The 27727-nt window shown below is 33.7% G+C and overlaps 1 protein-coding gene across 2 annotated transcripts in view; it reads right to left on the reverse strand.

The window, feature by feature from the left end:
- MACROD2 (mono-ADP ribosylhydrolase 2) overlaps positions 1-27727 on the reverse strand; it is a 2094477-nt gene that overhangs the window by 64115 nt on the left and 2002635 nt on the right. For both annotated transcript variants that reach the window (XM_031949176.1, XM_031949177.1), the window contains 3 exons: positions 25531-25608; positions 21778-21852; positions 21472-21564 (listed from right to left, as the gene is read on the reverse strand). In XM_031949176.1, coding sequence (XP_031805036.1) covers positions 21472-21564; positions 21778-21852; positions 25531-25608 — 246 coding nt within the window. The remainder of the gene's footprint in view (positions 1-21471; positions 21565-21777; positions 21853-25530; positions 25609-27727) is intronic.

Raw genomic sequence — 27727 nt, forward strand, 5'->3', positions numbered from 1 at the left:
TCCCACACAAAATCTGTGCTCCACAGATTTACGTGCAGTTCTACTTCATTTGAATAAAAAAATTAATTCTTAATTTGAATTTACAGACACATATATGCACACCCCATCACTTTCTTCTGGTTGTATGGAGCATGGATTAGATTTTGGAAGGGAGGATATATGTATACAGGAAGATATGGTGTGCCACACAAAACAAGATACAAATTTGTTTTTAAGTTAATTAATATAGTCTTCATCATAACTACTCTCAACAGTAAATAAAATTCAAAAAAATGTTTCTAGGAGCCAAAGGAAGAAAAAAGACAAATCTTCTGAATATATTCTTTTCTATTTTCAGGAATTAAGGATGGCCCCATGGAAACTCTAAGATTAAACCTCCAAGTAACTGAACCCTTTGACCTACCTGAATTGTGATGGCTTAAATATCCCCACCTAACCTATATCTAGTCAAACACAGACTAAAAGCCCAGGAGGTCTCATGAATATTCTGAGAATTTAAAAAGCTTATAGTGAAGAGAGAGTTGGAGGGAGGTGGGTATGGAGACAGAGAAGCAAAAATCTCAGCCACTAAATAATATTGTGCTCTCCTGCAGATATGCCCAGTCTTCTAGGATTTGCTTTTCAAGCTCTTTATTGAAATTGCTCAGGTCTTTAACCGATCTCCCGTGGGGGCTGAAAAGCCTTAAGCTAATTACGCTTGGCTGAGACATGCTTGATGAGATGGGAAAAACATAAAGCTTTTGAACGGGTGAAAAATCTCTAACCATCTGCTAGTGGTGTTATGCCGGGAACAATGGGGGAGAAGAAAGGGGGCATCTAGGCCCAGAGAAAAGGTACAGGATTCCTTTAATTACTGGGTCAATGAGACCATTACTGCTTGGAATGTCTGTGAAAGCAGGCAAAACAAGCTTAGGTGGCTAAGCAAAAACAACGGGGCCCAGGAAAAAGGACAACAAAACACCAAAAGATGAGAGACGGACAGAAAGAGAGACAGAGGCAGAAAACAGCAGTCTCAGAATCGGAGAGCAACAGAAGCAGAAAGTGAAAGAAAACAATCCATGTAATTAGAAATCATCACTAATTTATGGGAAGCAGAGAAAGAAAACTCCCTGGCTTGATTGTCAAACAACCTCTCTTTCTCTCAGGTAATTTGTGGTTCTCCAAGGCTCTGCAGATGGAGCCTTGTTGAAACAAATACTCCACCATGCAGCCAGCCAGAGACTAGCTTCTGTTATACTTGGCAATACAGGTGAACAGCCTGCATTTAGGTTTCAAATGAAGGCCCCAGGTGTTTATTCAATATGGCGAGCAGCTTATGGACTGTGTCCTCCAAAGGCCCTGTTAAGTCTCATCTGTTTTTTTCCAATCATCTAAAATTCAGCTGAGACAATTTTGGAATTTGGATGACAAAGGTCTTTTTTGTTGTTGTTGTTTTGTTTTGTTTTAAATCAGATGGGTATTGGCTAAATCAAATAACTTCTCTCATGAAAGCAGGTAGTTTTTCAATTTTTTTCATTATTTTTCAGACATTCTATAAGTAGAGAAAAAGTTATATGCTGTATTTTATGTTCTTTGGCAAATTTTATCAGAGGCAGGACAACCTTTGCCAAGGCAGACCCTATCTTTATTGAAGCTTGAATAAATCTACATAACTTTCTACATCCATTTTTATAAAATCCTTTTTATTCTAATGTGTTGAAGAAAGGGCTCAACTACTGGTAAAATATTCTGTGGGTTCCTTTATTACTTCCTGCTCAACAGGAAACTGAAAATAACAACAGTTTCAGCAGGAAACATGTTTTTCTGATAAGTAAGTCCAATTAAGGACCTGCTCATTGAGCATCAGAAGACTTAGAGATGGTTTGTTTTTTTTTTTTTAGAGGAAAAATATGTAAACTTTTTGCTTGCCTAGCTCAAGCAGCTATGCTTACTACTCTGCAAGGTGTGCATATATGTGTGGGAGAGCATTAGGTTCAGTAGAATAAAGGAAAGCATGTGAAGAATAAGGCTTCTTGGTAGCCAGCCTAAGACAAATAGTGAAAACAGATAAGTAAATAAGGAGAGGACCTCCTTTTGATTCCCAGCTTGGCTCATTTCCCTACGTGTTTCTAGTTCTCACAAATAGGTCACTTAAGCCCCGACCTAGAAGGTTCATCCTACCCCAGACTTTGGCTTCCAGAGTTCTAAGGGATGGAAAACACATGGAAGAATAAGCTTAACCCTTTAAAGATTAACAGCAAATTAGCCTTGCTGCTGAGTCTGCTCTGATTTTGTTCTCCAAGATGGTTCCTATATAACCTAGTTCTATAGTTGTTACATTTTTGTTCTGTTCACCCTGGACCTGAGTTCCTATCTAACTGACCCAGATCTTGAGGCATTAAAATCCCACTGAAATCTCAATAATCCTTCTAGGGATCAGAGTTGGGCATTTGCACCTTACTCTGTGTAACCTGGTCCTTACTATCTCCTGCCAGGTTTCTTGACTGCCAGCTCTTTGACCCAATCTCTTGCCTGCAGCCAGATTTTTCCCAATATCAAATTTCAGCCCACCTTTCAGGACAGACACCTGCTATCCACCTGTTTTGTTGGATTTTTGCCTTTTGACTCCTTCCAGACTCTTGTTCAAGTGAGCCTCCACCTGCCTACTATGACCTCTCCCTGTTCAATGCTGGCTCTCCTTTGTAGTGATCACCTGTTCATTCAAATCTCCATCTACTGCATGGAGCCAAATATCTCCAAAAGCCCATTCACCTGTCCAGATGCAATCCTGTTGCCACTCATCCTGGAATACAGAGTCTGTATAGTTTCTAAGGAGCAATGATTTTTGTTGTACCCTATTTCACTGTACTCAAGTCCTGGTATTGATAGCTACCTTTCTTTTTCACTGAAATCTAAATGACAAGTTTTCATTGGAACAATAATTTGGAAATGAGAAAATGTGAGGTTTATCCAGAGAAAATCAGGAAGAGAGATGGTGCTGAAATGGATAATGGTGAAAATAACATCTGCATCGATTTTTTCTGATCATCACATTGTAGTTTTAGTTTCTAAACTTTCTGGATCAAAGCCAAGGCAACTTGGCATAGTGGAAGGAATATTGGGATTTGAATCAGAAGATCAGAATTAGATAATTCCCAGTTTTGTGATCCCAGGAAAGTGAGTTCACCAGTAAAAATCTTGATTTTCTCATTTTACAAATGGAGGCCAGCTGCATCTGTATTGCAATAATGATTTCTTCACTGAATCCCAGTTTTCTCCTATGTGACACAAGAGGATTCAATTCAACTCACAACAAAAACCATTTTTGAAAAGTCTTCTATGTGCAGAGAATGAATACAAACATAACTTGAAAAATAGTTCCTCCATAGTTCTACATTAACTCTTTTCTCAGTCTCTAAAATTTACATTCTACTGGGGAATATACTTTCTAAACATGATTAAATATAAGATGATTCAAAGAGAAAACTACCAATGAGGGGCGACAGGAAAGATTTCCTGGAGGAGGTGGCATTTGAAATGAGATATTGATGAGAAGAAAATATATTCTAAGCATGAGGACAACCTAAGCAAAAATAAATAAATAAAGTGGGAGATGAAAGCCAGGTTTGGGGAAAAGCAAATACGCTCATTTGGTCTGAATATAGTGTGGGAAGATTCACATAGTAATGTGAAGTCAAGGAAGACAGGCTGGAGTGAAGCTGAATGAGTCTAAATGCTGAGCCAAAAAGCTTGTATATTGTCTAAGAGACAATAAAAAGTCACTGGAAAACAAGAAAGTGACATGCTCAGAAAAGAACTTTAGAAAAATTGTTTTGACAGGTATATAGAGGATGAATTGTAAAGGAAGGAGACTGGGACTTGGGTGATCAAATAGAGGGCTATTGTGATAATTTATTTGTGAGAAATGTGATCAACAAAATAGCTAGAGATTTCCATGTTGTTATTTTTTTAAACCTCTAATATTTTTCCAATTTAAGCTCAAAAAGGAAGTATATATGAAAGGTGGAGAATTTAAAGTTGAATCTTCAACATAGGAAGACAGAAATACTGGAAAATGCAAAAGTATCTTAAAATAACATTGGGGAACTTCACATTCCCATTTGTAATCAGGACACCTTATGTGCTGGGTTTAGCCAGCACCAGCAATCTCAAAGGCTTATGTTTAAGAATGTGACCATGGCATCCTCTGCCAGATTCACTCATGGCAGGGACTCACTCTGATTCCCCATCCTTTCCTTCACAAGATGGGGAAACTTTGCTTATCACCCAGCTATGTAAAGGAAGTACATTTGGGAGATGGAAACAGAAAGATAGAGTCAGTTGAAGGGAAAGAGATGTCCATGATTGAGGGAAAAAAATAGAAATCTAGTGGAGTTCAGTCTCCACAGAGTTTAGTGTGGGTGGTGGATGAACTGATTCAATCCCTTTCTCTCAAGTTGAGAGAGTTGAGCTTTGGGAGTTTATGTAATTGTGGAAAGGGAGGAAACAAAGAATGAGAGAAACCAGAGACAAGCTATGAGGAATGTAAGAAGAAAGTTGAAAGATTAAAAAAAAAAAAACAAACAAACAGAAAAAAGAGAGGCCAGGTATCAGTCTAGCTCTTATGGCAGAGAAAGCCCATAAAAAGATTCATAAAGACAGAAGCAAGATGAATAATTTTTTTTAAAAACAATATTACAGTGAATAAGAATTACACTATAAGAGGAAAAGAATCAAAAAGCCCCAGTGAAAAAGAGAATTGGGCTAATTCCTCTGAGATCATGAAATAACAGTAAAAATCACTAGCATGGTTCCAAAAAAGAAAACTTTTAAAATAAATCATTGAGATGGAACAAATAGGTCAGAAATAAGAGATCTAGATGATCAATTAACAAACAATATTAACAAAAACTTGAAATGCACAATAGAGAATTTCTTTAAAGGAAAGGCTATGAAAAAAAGAGATTACAAATCAAATTGCCAAAGTGGAAGAAAATTTGACAGAATAAAAAAAAAAAAAAAAGAAGGAACTTTGAAAACCACACATAAATTCTATACAAGTCCAAATGGCTGACCTTAAAAACAGGATACTCAGAAATAACTTGATTATCTTTTCTAGGTTGCATTGCTAACTTCTTTCAGTCAGTCAATAAACATTTATTAAGCACCTAACATGTGGCAGGTACCAAATATCGCAGCATCTAATTTCAGCAAAGAAGAGTTAACTGAATTGCAAAAAGAAATAGATATAATACAATGATTGTAAGAGAATTTTTGGTTTCTCAGAGCTATAAAAATCTAACCACAAGATAAAAAATGAACATATATAGTTAAGCATGCTTTGGGAGAAGTTAGATCTGAAAGACTTGCAAAATCTTTTGAAAGGGAACAACAGAAAAATATAATTTCTGTGGCATTACATAGCACTTTTATAATAATAGATTATGAGTTATGGTGCAGAAAAACATAAATGTAAAAAGACAGAAACAGTAAATATATACTCTATTTACTGTTTACAATTTAATTTACAATTAAAAATAACAATTAATGAAGAGTACTCAGAAGATTTTAATATTGACATTATGAACAATGAATTTATTAAAGACCAAATCATGGAAATAATTTCCAATACAAAAAATATAACAATGAGACAATAGTCCAAATGAGAAAATGATATATTTAAAAACACATGTTAATAAAATAGGAAAAATAAAAACAAACTCCCCAAACTAAACTGTAGAATCAATAAGCTGACAAATTCAAAATAAGAGGAGTAAAGAAATCTTGAAAAAATCTCTGCAAGTTTTAGTCTCAGACACATCGTAAACAACAACTAACTTTTATGCAATCTTATACACTTGTAGGACCCTTTCTCCCTCCCTTCTACAAGGGAGAAAATGGCTTCTAAACTCTTCTTCCCCCTTTTTTGGAGTTAGGTTTATTCTTGCTAATATTGCCATATTAATTTTCAGTTGTGTTGTGGTAATTGTCCTTTTCATTACATTGTTATAGTCATTGTATATAGCTTTCCTGGATCTACTTACTTCACTTTGCATCAACTCACACGATTCTTTCCTTGAGTCTTTGTAATCATCATATTTGCTATTTCTTAGCTATTCTCCAATAAATAGGTATATATATATATATATATTTTGTTTCTAGTTCTTTGCTATCACAAAAAGTTCTGCCATAACTATTTTTGGTTTATTATTATTATTATTCTAGGTAATGACATCTTAGGTACATACACACACATATGTGTGTGTATATAGTTGGACTTTCTTGGACAAAGGTAGGAACATTTTAGTCACTTTATTTGCATAATTCCAAATTACTTTCCAGAATAGTTATACCAAATCATTGCACCACCAAAAAATTCATTAATCTTCCCGTCTTCCCACAAGTCCTCTAATCACACCTTTTGTCATCTTTGCCGATTTTCTTAGTATAACTTGAAACCTTTAGAGTTATTTTGATTTGCATTTTTCTTATTAGTGATTTGGAGCATTCTTCATGTGATTGCTAATAATTGTAATCCTTCTTTTTGACTATTCATATCTTTTGATCACTCTTACTAAGAAATGATTTTTGATTTTCATTTTATATATTTTTGTTAATTGTTTACATGATTCCAAATCATTATCAGAGATATATGATACAAAAATTATCTTCCTTGATCAACTAGCTCCTTTCTTAACCTTGATACACTAATTTTGTTTTGGCTAAAGTTTTTAAATTTCATGTAAATATAATTGTATTTTTAAATTTTGTAATGGCTTCTAATCTTTGGTTAAAAATTCATCTCTTTCTGATAGATGTGAAAAGTATATGATCTACTTTCATTCTAATTTTTAATATTCAGATTGTATAACCATTTTAAATTAATTGTGAAAATATAGACTAGTATAACTACCAAGATGGAAGCAGTGATAGCCTAGATTCATACCAATCAAGTTGTATATTTTCTTTTTATCTTCTCCCACACTCCTATTCCCACCACTTCTGCTGTTTTCCCTCCTTTTTTCTATAGTTAGGAGAATCCAAAATATAAAATAAAAAGTGGGGAGATATGTCCCCTTTTAAGCTTTTATAGATTCTGCTGATAGCTCAATTAAAGGAAATAAATGATCCTAGTTACTGTACATGAATAATTTCAGAAGATGTGGAAGAACATAGAAATATGATGTTCAGGAAAAGAGTTTCAACTGAAGGTCTTTGGCAAAGTAATTTTTTATTTTTTATTTTGGGGCAAGGTCCACAAATGAGGCAAGGCAGGGTAGAAGTATGTAGTATTTTTTAAAATGTTAGAGCTAGAAGGCAGCTTAGTCAAACCACATGACTTTATAGATTATTTTAAAAAAGGGTTTTTTGTGTGTATACATACATATACATTTCATATCTGTATGTGATGTATTATAATGATTGACTATTACTAAGTTGCAAATAGTAGGGAAGGAAAGAAAAGAGGGCAGGGGGTACCTCAGAGAAGGCTTAATTGAAGGGCTTTTTTTTTTTTTTTTTAATATTCCCTCCTTTGGAACTACATGTGTCCAAACTTTAATTCTGACTTTCCTTTTTGAAAGACAGAAGATAATGACTTTTCCCTTTACATCTTTCTTTTAAGCCTTTAATTCTTTGTTCTGTCTCACCTTCTAAATGAGGTTCAGAATACTCAACTCATTTTCTCCAACTATATAGCCAGCCCCGGTGTTTCACAATGATACTGAAACATCCTTTGGACTAGAATGATAGCCATAATCAGCATCGTTAATGAAATGCATACAAACTCAGTAAAAGACATGTTGCTATTATAGTGGCACCATATAGGAAGGAGGAGTTAGAATTGCATTTCTCAAACTGAACACTGGAAAACTCTGTTCTCCATGATATGAACAGGAATTTGTGTGTGTGTATATGTGGGGGAGAGGAGGGAATCATTGATGTTAGTGATATATTTTTTTTTTCCTTTCTAAAATACTGAATGTACAATTATGTAGGTTTCAAAAATGTTTCATAAGTTATTTCCCAAAATGCAAAAATGAAATCAGTTTATTCTATTTTGTTTAAAATTTTCTCCAATTTCCCTTTGTTTCTGGAATATTTTTTTCTAGAATTTATTAAACCTCCAAGTGTTTAGAAGTCAAGTTGGTTCAAGAAACACTGCTTTCTAGGCATTCTTAACCTAGGCATCACAAAGTCCTAAGGGAGAATTAATTAAAAGAGTTGGACTTCGAGTTGGAAGAATCCTGTGTTCAAATTCTACCTCTGACACTTAATCCTAACCCTAGATAATAGGACCATGGGCAAAACTTTTAACCTGCCTGAGCTTCAATTTCCACTTCTGTAAAATAAATATTATGCTATCTCATAAAGTTATTGTGAGGATCAAAATAGATAATGAATTCAAAGTAAAGCTCAAAGAACCATAGAAATGTCAATTCTTAGATCGAACTTGTGATGTTGCAAATATAATCCATCATTCTAATATTGATTTCTTTCTTCAAGATTTGAAAGCTTAGGAAAAAGAAATGTGCTTTTATATAGATTAATATATATCATGTATAAACATATAAAATCTAATATATAACATGTATAATATGTATAGATATATCAGGATATTATATATAAACATCACATGATATATAAATAAATGTGATGTATTATGCATAAACACATGATATATGACACACATGACATATCACTTAAAGTATACATATGTGAATATGTTATATATGTAACTAGATATATATATAAATATATTATAATAGATATATACTGTTTGTTCCACTGACCTTGATAAAATATTTTTCTTTTGCTTTAGAAGAGCTCTGATTTCTGATTGCATATATTTCCAAAGATTCCTTTTCTTTGCAGTTTTGTGTTAATGGACAAAATGATAGAATACAAAATATGGATCCTATTTATTTTATAGTTTACATATTTAAAAGTGCATTATTCCTGGCTAAAACACATCATATTTCATAGCCTTGAATATCATATCATATCATGAGCAGCAGCATTTATAATTTCCCTAGCATGGGAACTCTATTCACTGGTACAGATTATAAACCACCTTTAATTTCCATACAATCTTAGTTGAGTTGCTTAAGGCTCAAAGTGATCCAATGACTCACTCCAAACAATAAATAAATGTTAAAGACAGGACAGAACACAAATCAAACTGATTCCTATTCCCTCACTCTTTTGCTATCTCCATTCTATTCATTAGGCCACAACTACTTTTCTACAAAATAAGGGATGACTAAAAGCAGGTGGATAGTTAAATGTGAGATAAAACTTGGTGTAAGCTTACCAAATGCCTTATTTTTTTGGATATTTCAGTAACGATATATGAAAAATGAACATGCTCAATGAAAATATACCTTGAATAAGAAAATTCACATTCTTGTATGGTTTTAAATTCTCAGCAGAATTTTTATGAGTTTCAATTATAAAATGAGACCAATAAACTATAATAACAGCTCTGGAAAATGAGTAGAAATTCTGTGTCAAAAATGTAAGTGCTAACAAAGGGACAATATTTATTAGGCAGAAAAATGGCTAATTTATTTTGACAGCCTTTCTTTTTTAGGCTGATGATAAAATGAAAAAAAAAAAAAAAAAAAGCAATCACAGGCAGTCCACCAGAGCCCCTACCATTGTTCAGATGTTCACTCTTTTTCTCTCTCCTTTGGTATCATCAAAGCAGATGTCATAAAATGAATGTCACGAAACATTTAAGCAACAAGATCCTTAATTGTTTCTATTTTGATTATAAACATAGTGAAAGGTAAATCCTTGCAGTGAATGAAATGAAAAAATAATTAACATTCAGGGCACTGCTTGTCCCACCTGTTCTTTCCATACTGAGGCTGGAATGAGGGCACTTGATGGATAAAGAGTAATGAAAAGAAATTAAGCTTTCTCCTACTGTCACACAGAAAAATGGGATGTTTACAATCAGATACAAAAGCAATATGTGGTTACCTTTTACATTTCTAGGGTGTTCTGGAAATTATTGTATCTGATGAGTTAAATGAGGTAATTAGGCATAAACCAAACTATAGTAAATAGCCCATAGTATTTGGATGGTATGACAACTCACTACCACTAATTTAATTTTTTAAAAAATATGGACAAGAACCTCTAAGGTATGGATGAAGAGTCATTTCATTAACTGAATTTGAATTTAGAGTATTTGATCCCTCACCTTTCAGAAAATGCTTCTGTTACAAGGAATAATCATTGTAGATTTCCTATTTGTTTCAATATATTCCTGGGGGCTTGGAGTTGAGGGAAGAAATATTATATCTAGGATCTAGAAGAAAAGCTTTTCTCTGTCTCTTCTCCAAATTATTTTGTCCTTTCTTCTATCTGAAAACACATGGAATGAGAACTTGGCTAAAAGACAGAAATGTAGATTTTCATCTTGGCTCCATAATGGATTCTATGATTCAATTCAATTCAAAGTAACTGCTTAAATCAGTGAGACAGGGAGATTGAGGAGCAGAGAGAAGTACAGTGACTTTGTCAGTGTCAAAAGATCATTTGCAGAATTCCAATAGATGTAAAGCAAGACAATCAATTTTTTTATGTTCCACAATCTCCTCAGTTTTGAAATAAGGGGGTTGGGTTATTTCAGTGACCTTAAAATTAAGTTTTCTGTTTGTCTTAAGTCTATAACCCTATTCTATATATGTTGTTATCATATGACTTTCTTTTTATAAATATAAAGTCCTGTTATTGTGACTCAAGATATATTCATTTAAACAAAGAATCAAAAGGCTGTAAATAATTCCTAGAAGGTCTCCCATTTAAAAAAATTATTTAACTGAACCTTCTTGATATCAATTAAACATGTCTTCTATATTAATAACTAATAAATTATAATTAAGATTAGAACCTATATCTTCAAACTTCTGATTTTTACTGTTTTTTCCAGATTAAAAAACCTCAGAATTCACAAATCTACACTGGACACACACACACACACATATAGGATCATTTTTCTTCAATTGAAAGGAACCTCAGAGGCCATCTTTCTGTCCTCTTCATTTTACAGATGGGGAAATTGAGGCCCAAGAAAATTAGGTAGCTTCTTCAAGCTTATATAGAGTGTAATGAAGAAAGTATCAGAGATGAGATTCAAATTCAGATCCTAAAACTTCAAAGCCAGCCTTCTTTCTACTGTGCCATACTGTCTCCAATAAATGTTTTATATTTTTATAGTGCATTGCAGTATAAATATAATAGTACTTTGAAAAACTATATTCTATCTTTACAATCACACTTTAAGATAGTATTATATCCATATACAGATGAAGAATACCTCATCTAAAAATGTCAGAGAGTTAGAGCATTTATGGGATTGGCCAAGGTCGCACAGATAATAAATGATAGAACCAGCATCAGAGCTGAGGACTCTTGACTTGTGGTCTAATGTTCTTTTTTACGCCACAGAACAGTTCAATGAAACTTAAAGATAGCCTTTGCTGCTTAGAGCCCAGAACCTGAAGTGAGAGTATTTTATGATGAATGAAATCTACCTGCTAGATTTATTTCACTATTTGAGTCACTAGCACCATTCTCAAAAATCAGGATTTATGGTTCCTGACAGTTATATAACTACAGGATAGTGCCTGGAACAGGATCCAGGCAAGAATCCTACTGTTATTCAAATTTATGGTTTGTTATTAGAGTAAATTGACCATACTTGACTGTGTCACCTGTAATCAGATTATCCTGCCTCATCTGCACTAGTTATGGTTTGCAATATGAAATAACTAAGCACATGGTGAGAGATTGCAACCAGTGGCCCTGCACAACAGGAAGAACTACAGGCTCAGAGAGCTAAAGGCTTAGAGAGAAAATTGGAAATCAAGTAAAGAGAACATGTGCTCACTGTCTAGTGTCCCACCCCCAAACCCTTCCCAACATGTTCACACTCTGTTGTCTATAGGTTAAAAATCTATCCTCTTCCTGGAAATACAATCAGTTGCTAAATTTGTTTCTTCTGTCTCAGAAAGGGAAAAAAACACACTCTTTCTCTCACATACATAAACAAAACAAGACTATAATAACACAGCAAAAGGAAAAGATTGCACTATTATATTACAGGGAGACAATTGTGTGAGGGGGTGGAATAAATGAGAAAAATGTATTTAGATGAACATGAATTTTCATTACTTATATTTATAAAACAACAACAATAATAATACTTAGCATTTGTATCATGCTTTAAGATTGGAAAAGAACTTTACATATATTATCTCATTTGATATATATTATTTCATTTGATTACCACAATAACTCTGTAAAATAGGTGCTATTTTTATCATCACCTTACAGATGAGGAGGCTGAGGCTGAGAGGTTAAAGAAGAGGCTCAGGGTCACACAGGTACTAAATGTCTGAAGCTATTTAATACAATTCTATTGTTACATTTTTTTTTCCCCTTTTGAACTTGAATTTAAACTCAGGACTTCCTTGAGGCAGACTGCTTAAAGATAAGCTAAATATTTTGATTAAGTATTAATTAAATATTCTATATGTGAACTTTGATTCCCCAAACACATTATAATCATTCCTTCCTTCTTTCCTTCCTCCCTTCCTCCCTTCTTTCCTTCTTTCCTTCCTTCTTTCCTTCCTTCCTTCCTTCCTTCCTTCCTTCCTTCCTTCCTTCATTCCTTCCTTCCCTCCCTCCTTTCCTTTCCTTTCCTTCCTTCCTTCCTTCCTTCCTTCCTTCCTTCCTTCCTTCCTTCCTTCCCTCTTTTCTTCCATCCCTATTTCCCTTTCTTCTTTCTTCTCTCTATCCTTTCTCCCTTCCTTCTTTCCTACACTGTTACTATGGAAATAAGCATTAGGTGTTTTTTCCCCTAAGTTTTGTTTCTTCACATTTGTAGGTCTGCTATTCACATTTGTGGACTTGCATCTAGAAATCAGAAAGAAGACACATTTAATATCCATGGTATAAATTGGAAAAGTGCATCAGGGTGGCCTTCAGCAAGCTACTTAGCTTTTCCCTGAATCTTAGTTCCTTCATAATAGCGTGGGAAGAATTGTTACATGTAGCTCCCGGAGTTGTTGTAAAGATCAAATGAGATGACTAAAGCAAAATTATAAATGCATAATCACAAAGCATAACATGAATTTAAATTACTATTTTTCTAACATATTGTGGTTCATGGTGGACTGTGCTGGTGGAGGGATACAAATGAAATCCCAAGTCCTTAACATGTTGGTGTATTCTAAATTATTATCATGAAGTTCACGTAATCGTTTCTCATCTTGAACAGTATAAATTAAAAGATTCTGCTCTTGAAAAAAAGGGTTTACAGGTCAACAAGAACCAGTCAGTTTAGATGAAAAAAAAAATTGTTCCTCATGTTAACAGAACTGAACAACTCACAGGAGGGATGTAGTTTGGTACTTTAAAAAGGATAATTTTTTAAAACATTCATATCACTTGAAAAAGGACCAGAAAATTTCACCTGAACTATTTTCTCTAGCTATTTGCTCTTTTAGTTGACAAATTTCAGCCAGAGAATACAGTCTGAGAAAGGCCAGGGGAAAAAAAGAAAGGCCTTTTACAATGAAAAAACTGAAAACTAATGATGGCATTAGCACTGTGAAAAGTATGGCATTGCTCAAACCTGAATCACTTGGGAAAGATGGTAGTTTCCAACTCCCTTCTGGGATACATAGGTTCTCTGGAATTAGAGTTGGCCAGGAGAATGGTCCATTAATCAGGAGGGAGCGAGGACAACATTTGGCACAGAGGACAACATTTGGCACAAGGCAAGGATGTATCGAAAATACTCTTCAGACCCTAGCCTAGGCTGAGAACTGGAGTGCACTGATTTTGCAAGTTGAGCAAATTGCTGTTGTTAAGGAACACTACTCTTAAAGTATATAAAGAAAAAAAAAGAGCCTTGTCAGCTTTGTACGAATTGCATTAATAATGGAAAACACTGGGGGCTAACTAATGGTGCTTTGTAGACATAATAAATCCCTAATGAACTTGATCAGTAGGGGCAGAGAGAGAAGGGCTCACTGTCTCCATGTTCACGGGGAGATGGAGCAGTAATCAAATGAACTGCAGAGAAAGATGTTCCCACTATGGATTAAGATCAATGGAGATGATAATTGAACTTCTCGTGAGCAGAGAATGTGTAGAGACTTATTTGGACTAAAGATTTCTTTTTTCCTTCATATGAAGCAGCACATAAGGCACTCCACATTCTTAGATGGAGAGCAAACCTTTAAATAGTAGTAAATCCCAAGAAAATACAGTCTTATACAAGACAAATTAGCAAAATGGACAGAGTCATGGATACTTGGGCTCTTATATTTAATAGCCATGTGATCATGGCAAGTAATTTAATCTGTCTCAGACTCACAGGGTTCTTTGAGGTCTAAGTAAAAGACAGATTTTAACATGCTCTTCGTGAAGGGGATTCCAACATCAATGAAACTACAAGTACTGGATATATTGAACTATTGATATAATAATATATTCTCCTTGATGAGTCTCTTCTTTCTAGTCCAAGTCCAGTCAGAAGGAGGGGGGGAAAAACAAGTATTAAATGCATATCATATGGCAGGTACTATGCTAATTACTTTACAAATATTATCTTATTTAATCCCTACAACAACTTTAAGAAGTAATTGCTGCAATTATCCCCATTTTACAATTGAGGAAACTGAGGCAGAAGGAAAGTGCTTTGCCTAAAGTCACAGAGTTGGTAAGTGTCTGAAACTGGATTTCAATGTTGCTACCAATTTCCTCTGGAAGAAAAAAAGAAAGACCCCTGGCCTATCTCATTTTAATGAGCTGAACATAATAAGGCTAGAACAAACTAGAAATATAGTATAAATTTCCATCAACTGGATGAATATAATGAAAAAATACACCACTTAAAACAACAGCAAAAGGATGTTAAGAAAAAAACCTTATAACTAAAGTTTCAAAATGCAACCAAGTATAAAATCTGAAGAAAAATTTAAAATGCCTATTTCGTATTTAAGATAGTATGATTAATAACCATATTTTATTTGCTTCAAAGCACTAATAGAGAGAAATAAAAAAGTAAAACAGCTCTAAAATTTCACTTTAACTCAGCAAATTGGTGAAGATGACAAAAATTAGAACGATCAATGTCAGGGGGGCTGTAGGAATGCATTTAATACTAATATAATGTTAGTAGAGTTGTGGATTCATCCAACCATTCTGGAAAGCAATATGTAATTCTGCCACTAAATTATTCATACTTTTTGACTCATATATCTCACAGAGAGTCATATATTCCAAAAAGGTAAAGAAAGATAGAAAATAGGATATATGGAGGGCTGTAGAAAGGAAATATTTATGTGTATTTATACATATATACAACACACATATATATGTATATGTATTTATATAAAAATTGTTGTTTATCCTCTGTTCCTGAAGAAAAACAATGGCATCAGAAGGATTATGTCTTGACTTGCAAATGAATTGGATTGAAATGAGGCACAGATCTGCAAAATCATCAGCTTCAGTCTTCTACAGAGGCATCAGGGTCTAGTGGCAAGACACAAGTCAGAATGAGCGACAACATCTCCGGATGCACTGGGAGACTTTGGCCTTTTTAACCTAAGGTTTTTCCTAGGTCCCAGTTTGTCTGAAAACACCCATTCAGTAACTAAAGACTAGGTAAAAATTGAGGTCAAAGATGGCCTTTTCATATACCACAATTTATTCAACCATTCTCCAACTGATGGACATCCATTCAGTTTCCAGTTTTTAGCCACTACAAAAAGGGCTGCCACAAACATTCGTGCACATACAGGTCCCTTTCCCTTCTTTATAATCTCTTTGGGATATAATCCCAGTAGTAACACTGCTGGATCAAAGGGTATGCACAGTTTGATAACTTTTTGAGCATAGTTCCAAACTATTCTCCAAAATGGTTGGATTCGTTCACAACTCCACCAACAATGCATCAATGTCTGAGACTGATTCTTTTGTGAAGTCAAATAAGGCATGGAATATTACTGTTCTGTAAGAAATGACCAACAGGATAATTTCAGAAAGGCCTGGAGAGACTTACATGAACTGATGCTGAGTGAAATGAGCAGGACCAGGAGATCATTATATACTTCAACAACAATACTAGATGATGACCAGTTCTGATGGACCAGGACATCCTCAGCAACGAGATCAACCAAATCATTTCTAATGGAGCAGTAATGAACTGAACTAGCTATGCCCAGAAAAAGAACTCTGGGAGATGACTAAAAACCATTACATCGAATTCCCAATCCCTATGTTTATGCACACCTGCATTTTTGATTTCCTTCACAAGCTAATTGTACAATATTTCAGAGTTCGATTCTTTTTCTACAGCAAAATAACGTTTTGGTCATGTATACTTATTGTGTATCTAATTTATATTTTAATATATTTAACATCTACTGGTCATCCTGCCATCTAGGGGAGGGGGTGGGGGTGGAGTAAGAGGTGAAAAATTGGAACAAGAGGTTTGGCAATTGTTAATGCTGTAAAGTTACCCATGTATATATCCTGTAAATAAAAGGCTATTAAAAAAAAAAAAAAAAGAATCAGTCTCAGAGGAGAAGAATCTTAGAATTTCTGGCTAGAACATATAGGATATATAAGTGTGTGTGTGTGTGTGTGTGTGTAAAACAACAAATGGTTCTTTGGGATGAGAAGTGATACATATAGAAATGAAAGTAATTTAAACATAAAAAAAACTCTAAGTCAAATAAGATTTTCATTTTAAGTAAAATTGCCTTATTATTCTCTCTCTCTCTTTTTTTTTTTTTTACAATCATTTACTTCAATTATATTATTCTGCTTCTTTTCAAACATGGAGTAGATTCTGAGGGGACAAACTTAACTTGATTAGTTTATGATGTGGACTTTCAGCTACATAAATACAATGACTATATTTGAATATCAAACTTTGTGTCAGTTGAACTTGTTTCTGTTTAAGTCTCCCAGGGATTTTCTCATTGTGCCACTGTGTGACTTTATCAGCATGAATTACTGCTGCATATTTTCTGCTTCTTTTCAAGATCCATACTGTGATATAACTGAATTTCAGACTTAATGTTGTAGCATCTGTATGGATAGATCTGGGAGTTATAGAAGATGGGTTGGAAAGATTACCTATATACTTTTTTTTTAAAATGCAACAAAACTGAAAGGAAGACTATAAATTTCTTACCTTGTCTGGAATTTAAATGAACAGATTTTATTTTTCATGGAAAGACTCTAACATAATAGATCTAACATTTCAAAAAAAAAAAAAAACCATACAGGATATCTATGAGTATAGCAGAATACATGTTTTCTCTCTTTTGAAGATAAGGATAGTTCTTAATACCTATTGCCAGACATTGAGTTTGTATACAAAACTAGGGAATATATTCTGTACCTTTTGCAGAAGATTTTTATTCACTGACTAACTAAATACCCTTCAGAGGAGGGCAAAAATAATTCTAATAGTTGGAAATTGCCCTATTGCTTTTCTTCAGTGAAACTAAAATTAAATCTATAGTCTCTTCTTTAAGGATAGAAAACATGTTTTAGCTCAACAGATTAAATGAGAAATATTTTGGAGCCCGCTCTAACAGCTTGTGAGAGATTGTCAGTTTGAGCAGTCCTACCTTAGAAATTGGCAATTATAATAAATCAGAGTTTGATTTATTGTTTTGTTAATTGTCTCTGGGTTTAAGAAAGTGTAAATAATGAAGATTAAACTTATTTATTAATTTATTTTATTTTAAACTTAGCAAAATAAGTATTTTTATAATAAAATAGAAAAAAATATGATGGTACATAAAACTGCAAATCTATTATGTACAACTTACCATTCTTTTAAAATGTATATAGGTTTATATATTTGTATGTATATATATTGTGTATATGTATATTCTGAGGGGTTTTTTTTTTTCATGTATATTCTGAGGGTTTTTTTTTTCTTGTTTATTTTGAAAGGGTTATTTGACTTGGCTAGGGTCACACAGTAAGAGTCTGAAACTGGATTTGAATTGACTCCAGGGCTGGTGCTCTATCCACCTAACTGCCTCTTAAAAATACAGCTTTAAAATCTGTGGTTTTTTTCTTTCTCTTCTTTCTCTCCCTGAAAGTCCTGTTTGTTTAAAAATAATAACTAATATACACCTAAGTAAAATGGTGTAATGGATATAGGGGTGTAATGTTAAAGTTAGAGAGAGATTGAGGTTTGAGTCTTTTGTCTGATAAATACCAGCTTTATGTTAATAACAGATGAGTCTCTTAGGGTCTCAGACAAGTAGTTAAAATTAGAAGTTGCAGAAGTATTACTGATCTCTATCAATGGAGGTAGTTTCCATTCTGGGAATTCCCTATAGAGAAGAAATTAAATATTGGATCAGAAAAACATTGGTCCTTTTCAAACTTGGTGCAGAGGATCAAACCACAACTTCATAAATAGATCATGGACTGAGGAAGGAATCCTAGAGGTCATTCATTAAATTTAATTTCTTCATCTTAAAATGAGGGAATAGGTCAAGAAAAGCTAAATGACTTGTCCATGTGTTAACAACAACAATAATAATAATGGCTGGTATTTTAATGCTGCATTAAGGGTTGCAAAGTGTTTACAAATATCTCCTCTTATTCTTACAAAACCTCTGGAAGGTAGGTGGTATTATTATCCCCATTTTTACAGATAAGAAAATTTAGGCAGATTTAGGCTAAGTGACTTGCTTAGTCACAACTCATATTTGAGGAAAGATTTGAACTAAAATTTTTCTGGTGCTGCTCTAAGTCATGAGCCATCTAGTTGCCTTTTTTTTTTTTTCCAGAAGATTATGGACAATGACGAAATGATGAATTTCATGGATAAAGAAAACTGTTGAGAGAGAGAGAGGGAGAGGGGAGGGGAGGGCAGAGAAGGGGAAGAGAGGGGAGGGAAGGGGAGAGAGAAAGAGAAAGAGGGGGGAGAGAGGGGGGGGGAAAGAGAGGGGAGGAGAGAGAAAGAGAGAGAGAGAGAGAGGGGAGAGAGAGAGAGAGAGAGAGAGAAGGAGGGCAGGAGGGAGGGAGGGTGTGTGTGTTTCTATGTGTTTGCCTTCCATTTTCTTTTCCTCCAGCGTTTTAAGATCTATTGTGAAGATGGGAAACACCTTCTAGAATTGGAGTAAGGAGGAGGTTGGTTTATAAATGCTACCTCAGATATTAAGTAGCATTTTGATCCTGGGTAAGTCACTTAATATCTCTATAAAACAAGGGTATTAGGCTCAGTGATCTCTGAGTTTCATATCATTTCTAAATCTATAATCCTGTCTGGATTTAGAGTTTAATTAACACCTCCTTTTAAATGTATCGTCAAGGTTATGAAACATCTGAAATGAACATCTGAATCCAGAATTATAGAGTTTATTGATAAAATAATTAATTAATTGGGGGCAAGGGAATGTGGGTCTAATAGATGTTTGAAGGTATAATTTTGGGGCCTTTCTCTTGCTTATTCAAAAAGGATAATCATATTTAAATTGAATTTGACCACAACAAATAAAGTAACCAGAGTGAAATGTTTTCATAATACTATTAAAGATAGATGGAACACAAATTTGTAACACATCTAATCTTAACTTCAACCCAATCCTCAAATGTAATACTAATCCTAAATCTAAAATGACCTTCAACACTATTCTAATCATAATAATCCTACCTTTAAATCTAATTTAAAATGAAAATTACCCCTTTCTTAAATGAACACCATTGAACTCTAACACTAAACCTAATATTAACAAAAAGGAAATATAACAAATTGAAAAATCATAGTCTTTTGCTTACCTATCATAAAAAATCAAATTAGTTAACCTTTTATTTTAGCTCTTAGCAAGTAAAAAATTATATTGATTTGTTCAATCCTTTCCCTCTCTGATAGGTACTATCATCTGCTGAAAAGTAGTAAAATACTGAAAATAGAGAAGAAGAGAAATAATGGAGCTGGATAATCCACATAGAATCCTAGCCCCAGGATAACCAAGAGTTATAAGAGTAGGCAGAACAGATGGTGAAATATAATTATCAGAATGTGCTAAATGGAAGTATCTGCCTATCGGGGACAGTAAAGTTATACAGTTACATGCATAAATAGTTTGAAGTATATTTTGTCCATTTGCTTTGCATGAGGCACAATATAAAATGTAAATAATTACTAGGAATGTAAAATTAACCAAACAGGTATGTCATTTCCCATGGCTATGTATCCCCATATCTTACAATGCAGATAGGCAGTTGAAACAAGCAAGCAATATCATTTACCTGGATTAGAAAGAAGGGTTATATCAATTCTATTATCTTTGTCAGTAATAAAATATACCACCGATATTATAAACATGACTAGCAATTAGTCTCAACTGGGATTTGCTGTAGGGAGAATGCTATTACCCTGTGTGTGTGCAAAGGAAGGAAGCTGCTTCTATTAACCTGGATATACAGTGAAAAAAAATGTCAATATTACTAACATGGCTTAGCAATTAAGTTAGTGTCAATGTAGCTGTCAAAAAGGGTTCATCATTAAGAAGCTATATTTAGTATTGATGTCGATGTACAATAGAGATTATGTCTAGTTTTTAATTTGCAGCCCATATTGATCTTTGTGTTGCTAAAGAGGAAACCTATGCTGTTGCTACTTTGCATGTCTTTTGCAATTAAGTGTTAAATGTAACAGTAAGGATGTGATCATAAAGGTAGTTTTTCTCAAAAAGTTGTTTTAAATTTTGAAAAAGCAAGTTTTCAGTTTGGCAAAAGGAGAGGTAAATACTTAATTCATCAGAGATTATTTAATTTAAAAAAAACTCATTGTAAACTATGAATTTTTATCTTCAATCCAAATATTGGCTTCTTTAACTGCTTTTTAAAAAATTGTTTGTTAAAATGTGTTCATCCTTTCTATTTCTTCAGAAGTCATTTTCAGATTCACTGACAACAACAGTAGTCAATATTATGGTTTCACAATATTGGGGAGAAGAATGTTGCAATTTAAAAGGTTCACATAATGTGTATATTTTCCATAAATTGCTCCTTTAATCAGCATGATGTGGAGGCAGACAGTATAAAATCAATAAGAAAAGGTTAATGTTTTTGTTTTAAAGCCATTTCTGAATTTTCTCTGCCTCGATTTTTCTCTGCTATATAATTTCCACTTCTTATAGGCACCCTCAATGGTATCATTTCAAAAATTGGATCGAATCCAAATGAGTAATAACATCTTCATACCACCTGGAAAAAATATTTCCAAAATTACCTTTTTTTTGTGCTACTTCTGGGTTTTAATCCACTTCTGAAAATTGTTGCAGGGTTAGAAAAATATTTGGGTTTTCTGATCACAATCACAAAAACACGAGAGAATAGCTCTGATGCTTGAAATCCAAGCAAGAATCAAAAAGAAGTCCATTCATACCTCTGAAGACTTACTTTTGAGAGCATTCCTACCTTTTTCATTTTCCTTTTCTTCTTTGTCATCAGTGGCTGCAGTAACTTCAGGTTTTGGAACAATTGTGGTATCTTCTTGGTTAGAGAAAGGTTCTAAAAAGAATGAGATGAGAAGATAGTGAACAAGCAGGGATCACTGAGAACTCTGGCTCCAACTTGAGAATTCTGACTTTTACAACTTTGAAAAGATGTACTGAAGCACAACTCCATTTCCCAGCCAAAACTATTCTAAAAATCTTAAGTAGACAAGTCACAGTTCACAGATTTATCTTATTCATTGATTTCTACATATTTTGGATTAAATACCTTCTGTTTCCATGTATGAGCTCTGGGATTCAATCTCCATTTTCATTTCATTCTTCATTGAGTCATCATCATGTCCTGTTAAGAGCAATAATTGAAAATAAAATAAATGTGATATTTATGACTTTATCTTTATCATGAAAAGGAAAAGAAAATAAAAGCCAGAGGTATAGTACTAATCATATGCTGTGAAACAAACAACAGATTTTGAGAACAATTGGGGATTAAAAAAAGTAATTTTTGAAAAAAGGCTAAAATTTTGATCAATCCTAAATTATCTATGCTACTGGAAGGAAGAATTGTCATGGATTATATCCAGGTAATTCAGGCAAAGCTACTACTTTTATCATGTATTATCTTTGAAATTTTTTCATTTTTTTGTCTTGCTTTCCTCCATATTCAGGAGGTTTTATATTTTAATGAAATTCAAATTTGAATTGGATGAAGATGAATATCTAATTTCTAATTTCATTCAACTTTCTATGATATCTTTGTGCTGTAGTAGAAAAGAATGCTGGCCTTCAAGCCAGAAAATTCTCATTAATTTCCAGTTATCCTATTTTTGAGATGTGTGGCTCTGTTTAAATCATTTAAATTCATAAAATTTTAATTTTTTCATCTAAAATGGTGATAACAATTGGGGAGGAAAAGTTTTTGTAAATTGTAAAGTATTCTAGAAAGATGAATTAGTTATGAAGTATGGACTCCTAAAATCTATATTATAAGCTTTTTCTTTCCAAAAGTCCACTTGTTCTACCTTTTCCAGTTAACTTTGCAAAAGAAACTTGACCATTATTGAGTCCAATGATCCAGCAAAAGAGACATATATAAGAACTTGATTGTTGTGTTATGCTACTTATGGAGCTGACAACAGAAAACATTGGAAAGACCCCGAGGCTAAGAAAGACCTGAGCTGGTCAAATCAGTTAAGCACTCCAAAGCTTTACTCATCTACATTAATTGTTTATTAATGTATAAAACCCAGCGTCTGTGAACATCAGCCTCACAGGGTTGTTTCATGAAACAAATGAAATAATAAATGTAAAATATTTTGCCAAACTTAATATATTGCATATAATTTTATATTTTCTTTAATAAGTAATTTATAACTGTGTTTATTATAGAAATGATCATAAGTAAAATCATAAATAAAATAAAAGTACTTTTTCTGAAGTGGACAATCTAGCTGGTAGATTAGTCAAATCCCTCTTGCTGTGTATATAGATTTTTTTCAATCCTGAGGGCATGAAAGTTAAAACCATTTACTCTGCAATGAGGAACAGATTTTGTAACAAAAAAAGCCAAAAATCTTAGGTTATGTAAGATTCTTGAAGGTCTTAAGCAAAATTACAAGAGAGATAACATTTATTTTAATGTATTCAGTTATTCCATTTTCATCATCCCTACAGAGCACTGTGGACTATTTCCCCACATGCTCAGTGGTTTTGCCCATGATTCTAAGTTATTCCTTCCCATTGCCAACATTAAAAATTTCATTTTCACTATACCTGAAGCTCAGTTGCAGGAAGGAAAAGTCTGGTAGAATAGTTCTTACTAAATATTTAATTTCTTGATAATGGATTGATATAATTCTATACCAGATCTGATTCTCACTACCAGGAAAGTGCTGGCTGCTGTGATAGAAATGATGGGAACTTATTGGAGAAGTAACCATTGCCTCTTAGAGTTTTTGATAGAGGAGACTAAAGCAACAGGAAATCTCACAAGACAGAGAGTTAATGAGCTCTGCTTGGTGCATATTGAGTTGGAAGTGTTGGTAAGAGATCCACAGGAAGTTGTCCTGGAAACAGTTGAAAATGCAGATTTGGAGCTCAGAATACATGTGAGAGGAGAGAGATAAATTCTATAGTCATGTGTACAAAAGTAGTCAGTCAATGGAAGTAGGGGAGTTAAAAGAGTTACCAAGAGGCAGTATTATAAATGGAGGAGTCAAAGAAGAGATTTCTACCTACCTCAAATGTTAGAATACAATCATAGACTCTCTGAGATTAAAGAGATCTCAGAAACAACTGAAAATCTATAACTCCTCTTTCCCCTTTCCCCCAGAAAGCTTCTGACAAATGGTCATTCCACTTCTCCTTGGAAATCTCTAATGAAGGGAGAATCATTCCTCCTGATGTAGCCAATTTCACTTTTAGATAGCTTTGTCTTACATTAAGCCCACATTCACTTTTCTGAAACTTCTATTCATTCCTTCCAGTTCTATCATCTTGACCCAAACAGTGCAAATCTAATCTACACAATAGCCTTTCAAATATTTTGACAGCAACTATTAGGTAAACAGGACTCCCCTGACCATCTATTGTCATCTTTCTTCCTCTTCTCTTTGTCAGAATTAATGTCCCTATCTCCTTGAAAATATCATTATAGGGAGCTTAGAGCCATCACTACCCTAGCCCCCCATGTGTGGGTTGATATGAAGAGAAACCTAAATTGAAGGATTTTAAAAGACCCAGTTCTTCATCCTGAAGTCTTACTCCAACCCTGGAATTCACACACTGGAAGAACCTTTTGCCTTTCCCTCTCATTGGGTGGCTCCTCCCAGAACCTTCATTTAAAGAGCTTGCACAGGCTAGCCATGTCTCATTCCTCTTCAAGCTGTACTCTAGACCTCCTTTACCATGCTCTACACTTTATCTGGAGCCTTTCTTTCCTTCTACTTTTTACCTTTCTCTTATGTATTATCTTCTGGATTGGAATGGATAATTCTTTGAGAGCAGGGACTGTCTCTTTTCTTGTTTTTATATTCTTAGCATTTAGCACAGCGCTTGGTATATAATAAGAATATAGTAAATTTTAGTTGACTTATGACTGATTGATTGCTCTGGCTAAGAAGTGAGCCAGAATTTTCCTTAAAAGGAGGAGCTATATGTGTGTATATGTTTTCCTTACTGTTCATTTAGTTGCCAACAAAAACTATAGCTTTTCCACTTTTCATTCACTGATTGACCTGCAGGTTTCACCTTTTATTTTCATACAATAATAGGATGTGTGTACATGTGTGGATGTGTACTCTTATGTTTGCCTCTTCAAACTCAAATTTTCCCATTCTTTCCTGCCTCTCCTATTGTACATAAAACCATGTTGTTTTTTAAAATGAACTTTTGAGCTTTATACATCCAATGAACTTTCAATTATCCATCTTAATAGACAGAAGTAGAACAGATAATCCAAAAATCATTCGGCTTTGAAATGTATCATATGATTATCTCTATAGCAGATTTACTTTTCTAATTATATTTGGCTTAGAAGAAGCTATAATTAATTTGTATTCCCTGAGTAAACACACTTCAATGGAAACTATGCTAAAGAAATCATGCTGAGCTTAAATATTTTCTAGTGACAATCCTCAATTTACCCTCTGAATTAACTATATTTAACTTTAGCAACCATCCTATAAGTCTAGTTTTTGGTTCACAGACTATTAGGAATTGTGATTTTTCTCATGATAAACTTCAGGTTACTTTACAATAACTTGGTGAAGTACCTACTATAAGGATTATTAGATCCATTCTATAGATTATGGAATTGATACTCTAGTAAGTAAGGTAGTTTGCCCATGTTATCCCAATTTTGGGTGTAATTCTATTTCCATTATAATATGGCTAACTTTCTCCTCCAAAGATAGATTTGGGGCTCTGGGGTAATTGGACTGGCTAATCAATGCTCTGTGCCTGTGTAGCAAAACAAAACAAAACAAAAAACTAAACATTTAACAAAGGATTGACTATATACCTTCAGTCGGATCTTGGTCATGAACTGAGCCACGGGTGATGTCATCTTCTTGTATGATACTGGCATCTGGGGTAGAATCTGATACAATAAGCAGATAAAACAAAAACTCCTTAAATGGCATTTTAACTAAGAAATAAATATAATAACTTCTGATATTATTAATAATAACTATTAATAATAATATTTTTGGGCGGTAGAGACTAATATATTTTATTCTTGCAAAAGCATGAAATGCTTCCTGCCTGCAATGTCCATACTCTTTAATCAATCATCCACATCACCACTGAATCATTCTTCTACTGAGGACTCCATGATACCTATCATTTGTTGCTAAGAAAAAGCCAGGGAGCAAGAAAGATGGGAAGTGACTTCAGTGTAAATTATAAATACCAGAATACAAATGCCTGAAAACTTTTTTAATGACACAAAAAGGCTATATAACTTCTGGGAGCTACTTTGATCATCAGATAACAATCATAACCAACATAATAATACAACATTGGCATTTCCAAGTTTACATAGTAATTTTTTCACAATGGCCTCAGTGAGATGGATAGTTATTTTTATCCATTTTACAAATAGGGGGGAAAAAAGTTTAAGGAGGGTTGCTCTAGATCACATGACCAGTAAGTAGAGGAACTAGAAAATGAGTCTAGTGTCTTAAGATAGAATTTAGAGATAATAGATTAGTTTGCAATTATCTAGTCCAATTTCTGTTTTGTTGATTAAAAAATGAGTTCAGACTTGCTCAAGGTCTCACATATAGCAGAGCCAGGTTTAGAATTCAGTTTTATGGACTTAAATCTAATGGCTTTTCTATTGTACTTATTACATTATTATTATGTTTTTAATTTATAGTTTGACTCGGCTTTGGTGATTCTAGCTTTTTATTTTTCTCTCAATTTGATTTCTGGTTCCCCAGAAACATTATTAACTCAGATACCTCATCCACCCTGATCAGATCACTTTTTGGTCATCTATTACCCTTGATTTAGCTATTGATCTAAGGTTGAAAACAATTATCTTGTCTTATAACTTACAAAGATGTGCTATATGCCAGTGGGAAGCAGCAGAACCAGAGGCCCCTTGAAATAGAAAGGTGTTGTACTTTAGGAAAAGGAAGCCCAGGAAGAAGAGAGTGATCAAAATTCTGAATTGCAAGAGAGCCCTCAAATCCTGGGATTCCTTGGGATATAACTACAACAATCTACATTTCAGCAAACAAAGTCTTGAACTGTCAAAACATTGCATAAACCAGGAAAAACAGAGATATGATGAAATTCATAGGGTCTTCAGACCAAGAGAACCCACTGAAAATTGTGCAATAACTTTAATGACAGGTTAATAACTTTAACAACAAATATTGTAAAGTTTATTACTTGAGCCTGCCAAAAGCAACTTTTGATGGATAAGTGAGGAATCTGGGTAGTTAACATCTGATTCAAATTTAATAACCAGTGAAGCAGGTATGCACCCAGAGTGTATGGTTTTAATTAACTGCAAATAATTCCCTGAGGCAAATATTTAATTATCTGCACAGCTTCTGATTTCTTTCTGAGAGTGACAATAAGTTTAAAAGTCCAAATTTGGAAACTGAAGTGAGCATACACACATTTTTCAAACTGTTATCTCACTTGTGTCAAATCAATTACAATATGCCCCCACTGAACTACGCCTTTTCTATGGGTTAAAAATATTGACTTCAGAACCTAAGAAATTCACTTTCTTCACATTAACACTAGTATTATATAAAAGATACTACTAATACTAAATTAGAAAAATTCAGAAATGTTATCTTTTCTTCAATTATATATTCCAAGGATGGATATTAACCAGAGGATTCACAGAGAGAACCTGAAGAGTAAAGGATCTACCTTTAGTTAGTTCTGAATAAAGATGGGTAGAAAAAACTAAAAAGAAAAGTCTTAGGGAGTATATATAATCTACTTTCCAGTATATGAAGGAACGTCATACAAAAGAGAGAATAGAGCTGTAATCTAGAGACCTAGTTTTAGAATCAAAGAACCTAGGTTAGCATCCAGCCATATACTTACCAAGCAATATAACCTCGGGCAATTCAATTAAAAACTCTTTGGGCCTTAGGTTTTTTGTTTTTTTCATTACAGATCCCTTCTATAACTAAGTTATCTCTACTACCCTCTTTACTCTTAAACACAGTTTATATTGAATCCAAACT

Source organism: Sarcophilus harrisii, chromosome 2 (assembly GCF_902635505.1).
Source record: "Sarcophilus harrisii chromosome 2, mSarHar1.11, whole genome shotgun sequence".
Taxonomy (NCBI): Eukaryota; Metazoa; Chordata; class Mammalia; order Dasyuromorphia; family Dasyuridae; genus Sarcophilus; species Sarcophilus harrisii.